Below are 7054 nucleotides of genomic sequence, written 5' to 3'. Positions count from 1 at the left end.
GCCAGATAAGATGCTGCCGTATCCGAGGACAGATGTCCACATTGTATCAAGGAAGGGCAAAGTGGTCAAGATAGAGAAATATGTATAAAACAAGGTGCTGGAGCTGTAGGGCCTGAAGCCACTGAGAGCCAAAGGACAGAGATTTGTGGGGCCCGTAGTGGTGTAGAACCAGGAAAGTGAGAATAAGTATAATGGCATCAAAACAGGAAGACCAGAGACTACTCAAGCCAATCTCAAATGGCACCAGTTTTATGGAGTTTTTTTCCTTAAAGAGAGGGTCTTGCTATGTTGCCCAGGCTGGTCTCGAACTCCTAGGCCCAAGTGATTCTCCCATGTGGACTTGTCTCCAAAAACAAAAAGAGACTATGGATGGTCAAAAAGGAGCAAAAAGCAGCCTGGCCTCCACAAGCAGTCCAGAAATGGCTACCAAGTCTACACTGTGTGATTGCCACCTTTGGGAAAAACATCTGCTTCGTTAGCCAGGCATGGTGGCATGCACCTGTAGTCCCAGCTACTAAGGAGGCTGAGGGGTTCCAGGCTACAGTGCTAGGATTGTGCCACTGTACTTCAGCCCAAGTGACAGAGCAAGACCCTGTGACAAAAAATTAAAAAGTTTGTGAATCCTGACAAATGAGCCACTGTAAGATGTTAAGAAAAACTGGGTGAACTCTGTTTTTGTAAATTTTCCTAAAATATAAAAAGCTTACTCAAAAATTATGTTATACCGGCTTGGCACCTGTGGCTCAAGCGGCTAAGGCGCCAGCCACAGACACCTGAGCTGGCAGGTTCGAATCCAGCCCAGGCCCACCAAACAGTGACAGCTGCAACCAAAAAAAAAAAAAAAATAGCCGGGCGTTGTGGCAGGTGCCTGTAGTCCCAGCTACTTGGGAGGCAGAGGCAGGAGAATCCCTTGAGACCAGGAGTTGAAGGATGCTGTGAGCTGTAACACCACAGCACTCCACCCAGGGCAACAGCTTGAGGCTCTGTCTCAAAAAAAAAAGTTATACATAAACTGTATGTTTGTATATACACGTGTGTATATATAATACACGAGTATAGACAGTTAAAAAAACAAAAGATTGCTATGTGTTCACATGTGCTATAAAAACCACCTTAGCAAGAGGTTGTCACAATCACAAGTCCTAATAGGGACTTGAAATAGGAACATGACCACAGGGTTTGTGAAGGTGAGACTAGATGGGTGTTAGTTTTCTACTGGGACTCTATAATGAATTACCACAAACTTAAGAGGTTTAAAACCACACAAATTTATTGTCTTATCTTAGTTATAGAGGTCAGAAGTCCAAAATAGTTGTCACTGGGCAAAAGTCGTTATCAGTGGGGCTGCTTTACTCAGTGGAGGCTCTGGGGAAATAGCCTATTGCCATTTCCAGCTTCTATGGGCCACTGCCTCCCTAGGCACTGGGCCCTTTCTTCCATCTGTACGGACAGCAGTGTGGCACTCTCACCTCTCCCTCTGACCCTCCCAACTCCTTGTATGACTGGTAAGGGCCGTTGTAACTACACTGGGCCCACCTCAATAATCCAGGGTAATCTACCACCTGAAATTCTTAATCACAGGTACAGTGCCTATAACCATGTAAGGAAACACATTCATAGGTTCTGGGGTTCAAGATGTAGACATCTTTGGGGTCTGTTATTCTGCCCACAACAGGGTCATCAGTGAGGGGCACTGAGGAGGAGGCTGGGAGTAGAAGTGAGGTCAGTTTTGGATAAGAGGAGCCTAAGGTGCCTGTAGAACAGTCCGGGGAACTGGCCCTTGATCTGTCCTTTACTACTTGCTAAGCACTTCCCAAGAGACAGTCACAGGGACATAAAGGTTTCACTGAACATCAGTGGCATCATACAAACGTAACTGGCAGACGTCTTCATTCTTAGTGACACATAAAGCAAGGTGTCTTACCACTCATGCTTCTTGCAGTCAATGAAATTCCAGTCTGGGATGGCACTAGAGTGGACCTCACCAGAACACCAGGTATCACCACCTGGGTCCAGCCCTCCTACTTTTCCTACTTCCTAGCCTGAGGACCCCATGTGTCTTGAGGCTTTGAAACTCAGATCCCCTGTAACTAATGGACTCCATCAGAACCACAAACATGCTCAGCTGTGACCACAGCAGGGCCCAGGACTACCCTTCTTCCCAGGCACGCTGCAGTCTTGGGAATCAGGCCCAGTGGTTCTCAGGCTGGTTGCATATTAGGTAAACAGCAAGAGAGCCTGTGAAAGGACTCAGTGCCCAGGCCACAACCTAGACCAACTCAATCACTATCTCTGAGATTTTACAGCTCCCAAGAAATTCCAAAGAGCCAAAAGGGAAGAAACAATCTAACTCAGTGCAAGTGAAGACAAGGCAGCACTGGTGGTGGGTGCTAGGCCCAGATCATAAAACTACACCTACTGTCTCCCATGCCCCCTCCACCAGACCCTATATTCCTGGAAGAAGCCCAGCCTAGTTACCTCAGTTTCCTCAAGGCACTAGCCCTGTGCCAGGCACACTGTGAAAGCCCAGGAAATGTCAGCTACAAGGCCTCGATGGCCAGGCAAAAAAAGCTTTGTGCCAAGAAAGGTCTAGGAAAGAAGCCCATCAGGTCTGGGCCAGCCCTCTGATTCACTGTGTGACTTCCAGAGTCAATGCCCATCTCTATGCTTGGTTGGCACTTTACCTAAACTGGTTCTCAGAATCTTAGGAGACTGTAGATGATCTTGGTCCACCCGCCCCCTTTCTGTCCAACGTCTAGGGAGCTTGGGACAAGGTGAGGAGCCACTGAGTAAGGGGCTTCCTGCTGATCCCCAACACAGTCCCAAAGTCTTCTACATGTTCCAGCCCTTCCAGACCTAAAATCTCCACTTCTGGGGCTCTATACCGTAGTGGCTGCAAGGACAAAGAATCTGTGGTCCTGAAAACTAAAGACCTGAGAACTGCAAAAGGCTCTCCAGAGAAGACTGGAGAATATGTATGAGTGAAAGGATGTTACATGAACTGAGTCCAGGTGGCAAGGCCACAGGACACCTGACAGGTGGTGAACAAAAGTGGAGTGGTTCAAGATGCTAGACAGACACTCTCAAGGAGGAACTTTATGGGAGAAAACACTCAAGGACCAAGGCAAGTCCAAAGGGGCAGTGGAGAAGGCCCTCGGTTTCTGGCCCTAACACGCAACTAAAGGCTTTTATTGGGAAAGGGAAATTGATCTCCAAGATCCTCACTGTGTGAGGCAGCTGGGGCCTCTCCACAAAGTCCAGAAAGAAGAGGCCACCAAATTGGGCCTTCAGCAGGCTCAAGTGTAGAGGTCAAAGTCAATGCGTTTGGAGTTGTAGAACTGACCACCAGGAGGATCCAGCTTCCGGCAATAAACACCATCAGGGAAGTAGCCTTCACTAACCCAGGTCTGGAGGAAGAGAGGGCAGAATTGAGTAAAGTGATAGAAGCAGGGGGAAGGGAGGGACTAGGCAAGAGAAGGAAGCAGCTTACCTGCATCTGTGTGCTGGTAAAAGGTCCATACAACTCAGCATCCCTTGTGTTCTCCCACTTATATTCCCACATCACATCTGCTAGTCCATCTCCCGGTGTCTCTGCTTCTAAAATAACAAAGCCACCTGGGCCTCAAGTGCTCTGCCTCCTACCCACTACACTCCTCCCCTGCCCTCCAAGCTCACCTCCTCTCTGGGCAGGGGTTGGGGTCTCCAGCTCTCCTTCTGCCACTTCTTCAGCAAACATGTCCAGGGAGGGTGGAGGGGTGGGGTCTTGGGGTCCCTGGGTCCGGCACCCCAAACCCTTCAGCTGCATGGCTAACCGTTCTCTTGTTTCCTGGTATACGCCAAGGTTGCCCCGGGCCACCATCTGGTCAGCCAACCCAGACAGCCGGTCCAGGCGTTGGGGGGAACTAGGCCGTCCAGGCCCCTTGCTACCCTCTTTGCTGCCTCCTCGGGCCCCGAGACGCCTCAATGCCCCAGCCACTGTCTCCCGAGGCAACAGGAGCTCCAGAAGTCCTTCCAGTAAGGCTTGGGCACTCATTGGTGTCTGGCCCAAGCTGTCCTCTTCTTCCAAGTCTGAGACCTGACGCTGATCAGGTGGCCGCTCCCTGATCTTCACCTATAATGGGAAGATAGGAAGTTATTTCCTACAAATTGCCATGGGTGCCTAAGCCCAGCATTTGCCATCCCCCACCCCCAGTCACGCCAGTCCCTAAGCCGAACCCAGTCAATGTTGTCCAGCCAGCTATCTCGGATCTGAGCATCCCTGTTCAGGAAGTAGTTGCCATCAGCATCAAAGTGGCCCTCCTCCATCTCTTCTTGCAGGTTGAAAGGTGTGATCCGTACACCCCCCTCACTAGGGAGTGTGGCTGCTTCTTGACCTGCACCAAAGACACAGTTGTCCCATTCTAGGCATGCAAGAGACAGGGGTCTTCCTTGCTCCACACCCCAAAAGCCCCTATTTATCCCTCCAGCAGAGTCAATTCTTGGGTATAACTCACCTTCTACATCCTCTGAGGCCAGGATGTCATATTTGCTAGACCCCTCCTCCTCATCATCCTCCTCATCACTGTCCAAAGAGTGTTTGCCTTTGAAGCGACTTCCAGGACCTCCTGCCCCAGCAACAGGGTCCACTAGCTATGAGCAGGAACCAGACAGTCAAAAAATGAAGGTTATTGGCTACTTCCCCAAATATTCCAGAATCCGGACCCAAAGTGAAAATCCTCCAAACCCATTTGTCAGAGAATGTGGAAAAACTAATCCCTTTCTTTGTCCCCACAGCTTTCTCTTTTGTCTCAAAAAAAAAAAAAAAAAAAAAAGTCTCACTACGTCACCCCAGGTAGAGTGCCTTAGCGTCACAGCTCACAGCAACCTCAAACTCCTGGGCTTAAATGATTCTCTTGCCTCAACCTCCCAAGTAGCTGGGACCATAGGCGCCTGCCACAATACCCAGCTGTTTTTTTTTTTGTTGTTGTTGTTATTGTTGTCTAGTTGTTTAGCAGGCCCTGGCCGGGTTCGAACCCACCAGCCCCGGTGCATGTGGCCGGCGACCTAACCGCTGAGCTACAGGCGCCGAGCCAGCTTTCTTCTTCAAGCATGTAGGTCCTCTCCTCCCCCCTAATCCTTCCCCAGGACGCCAGAATTGGGTCCCCTCACCTTCTTCTTGGGGACACTAATTTCATCCTCATCATCCTCATCCCCCACGCCTTGGAAGGTCACTTTCCTCTTTGGCATGATGGGACAGAGAACCCTTCTGCCAGCTGAGCCCAGGAAAAGGACGCAGAAAAAGGGAGTGGGGTGAAGAGAGGATTCGCCGTCCGAAGACCTCCTGCACAACAAACATTTTTCCTGGTAAGTGCCAGGTACAGTTTGAGAGGAGAGCACAGAAGCAGGGGCCGAAATGGGAACTGGCAGCCAGGTAGCCCGGAACTTGTTTTGGCATCCGAGTACTGAAGGAGTGGGCGCGCGGAGTATCCCACAGCTGTGGACGCTAAGATTACCCCTACCCAAAACGAAGGAGAGACTCCCCCACGTGATCATCCCCATACTCAGCCCCCGCGGTCTAGGCGCGTCGGGGCTCGGTGGGTTGACACCCGTTCCCACCCGCTAGCTCCCTTTGAGCCCGCGGGGTCCAGGCGGACCCAAAAGCTGGCTCCCTGGCCGCTCCTCTCTTCCCTGCTCCGAATTCCCAATTCCGCGTGGTGACCCCCAACTGTCCCAGCTGTGTACATATAAAGGGCGATAGAGCGACGGGGATTCGGCCAGTCCCCCAACAGCGCGCGCTCACCTGGGGAACCAGACCAGGCAGAGGAAGGTAAGGCTTTTGCTGGGGCTACATCCGGGGCACCCAGTCACTGTCACCCGGAAGACAACTGCGGAAGACGCCAGAGAAAGCCGGAAGTGGCTTCACTCGGGTTGGAGCACTAACTGGATGAGCGGGCGGAAGTATACGGAGGGCAAGGGAAGACGCCCCCACCCTCGCTCCCGCCATAAGTGACGTCGGCAGCGTGGGGCGACAATGGAGCGGAGAGGTGACGTATTAACGCTTAGACTCTGATGAGGCCTGAGGATTGGCGGGCTGTATTTTGGATTCCCTCATACACCGCTAGTCTCAAGGGAAAAAGTGGAGCGCCCTCTACTTAAAGGGGCGTCCGGGATCTAAATGGAGGGGTAAAGTCCGAGCAGGGCCAGTGGCTTCTGCTCAAATTTACCTTTCTTGGGTCTGAGTTAGCCCTTTCCCCAGGATTGGCCAAGGGCTCTGCGCCCCTACCATCTCTGTAGAAATCCTTCCTTCTTGTTTCTAAAGTCTAGTTGTCTGCGCTACCAGTCTGAGAGGACCCGCCTAAGGCCCTAGAAGGCTTTGAGGCGCTTTCAGAACCAAGCTTCCTTTAGGACCCGGGAGAGGTCATGTGCCCCACTCCCCTGGGCGAGAGTTAAGGGAGCCATTACAAGAGCAGTGGCATTGGTATCTGTGCTCAGTACTCAGGCCAAAAGCCCTTTGTGCCTTGCTGCCAGGTAGGCCTGGGAAAGGGCAGTGGTGCTTCTCTCAAACAACAGCTACAGGATGAAGCCCCCGTTTAGCAAAAGCAACCCCTGCCTGGGTGATGGAATTTGGCCCAAGCAGAGGTGGGTTGGGATGTGAAGAGTCAGTCATGTGTTGTGAGGACTAGACAGACCTCTAGCTCTTAAACACACCTTAAGCCCGAATCCCCCTAGGTCAAGACTGTGCCCAGGCAGAGACGGCTGGAGCTGGAAGAGGGAGCCAGCATGGGAGTCCCTCCAGGAAACTTAAGTTGACCACTTCTCCCCTCCACCCACCCAGGGTTTCCTCCCATATTGGACCACCATTAAACTGCACCTATACACAGTTTCTTCTGTAAGAAGATAGGGCCCAGACCAGAGGGGCATCTTTCAAGAGCTCAGGAGTTCGAGACTAGCCTGAGCAAAAGTAAGACCCTAGGTCTACTAAGAAAAGTGGGCGGGGTGGGTGGGTGGGTAGGAATGGGAAATGAACTAGCCAGGCGTAGTTGGACACCTATAGTCCCAACTACTTGGGAGGCTG

The 7054-nt window shown here is 51.6% G+C and overlaps 1 protein-coding gene across 1 annotated transcript; it reads right to left on the bottom strand.

Moving 5' to 3' along the window:
• Positions 1 to 3172: 3172 nt before the first annotated feature.
• On the bottom strand, positions 3173 to 5894 carry CD2BP2 (CD2 cytoplasmic tail binding protein 2). Its single transcript, XM_053555126.1, has 7 exons — positions 5780 to 5894; positions 5149 to 5320; positions 4494 to 4629; positions 4216 to 4373; positions 3676 to 4111; positions 3491 to 3597; positions 3173 to 3407 (listed from the first exon to the last, which is right to left on the bottom strand). Exons 2-7 carry the CDS (start codon positions 5224 to 5226, stop codon positions 3297 to 3299), a joined length of 1026 nt encoding a protein of 341 aa, XP_053411101.1. The 5' UTR covers positions 5227 to 5320; positions 5780 to 5894; the 3' UTR covers positions 3173 to 3296.
• Positions 5895 to 7054: the final 1160 nt, after the last annotated feature.

Source organism: Nycticebus coucang, chromosome 12, assembly GCF_027406575.1.
Source record: "Nycticebus coucang isolate mNycCou1 chromosome 12, mNycCou1.pri, whole genome shotgun sequence".
Lineage (NCBI taxonomy): Eukaryota > Metazoa > Chordata > Mammalia > Primates > Lorisidae > Nycticebus > Nycticebus coucang.
Note: the sequence above shows the minus strand (reverse complement) of the source record. Positions and strands in the feature narration are given on the sequence as shown.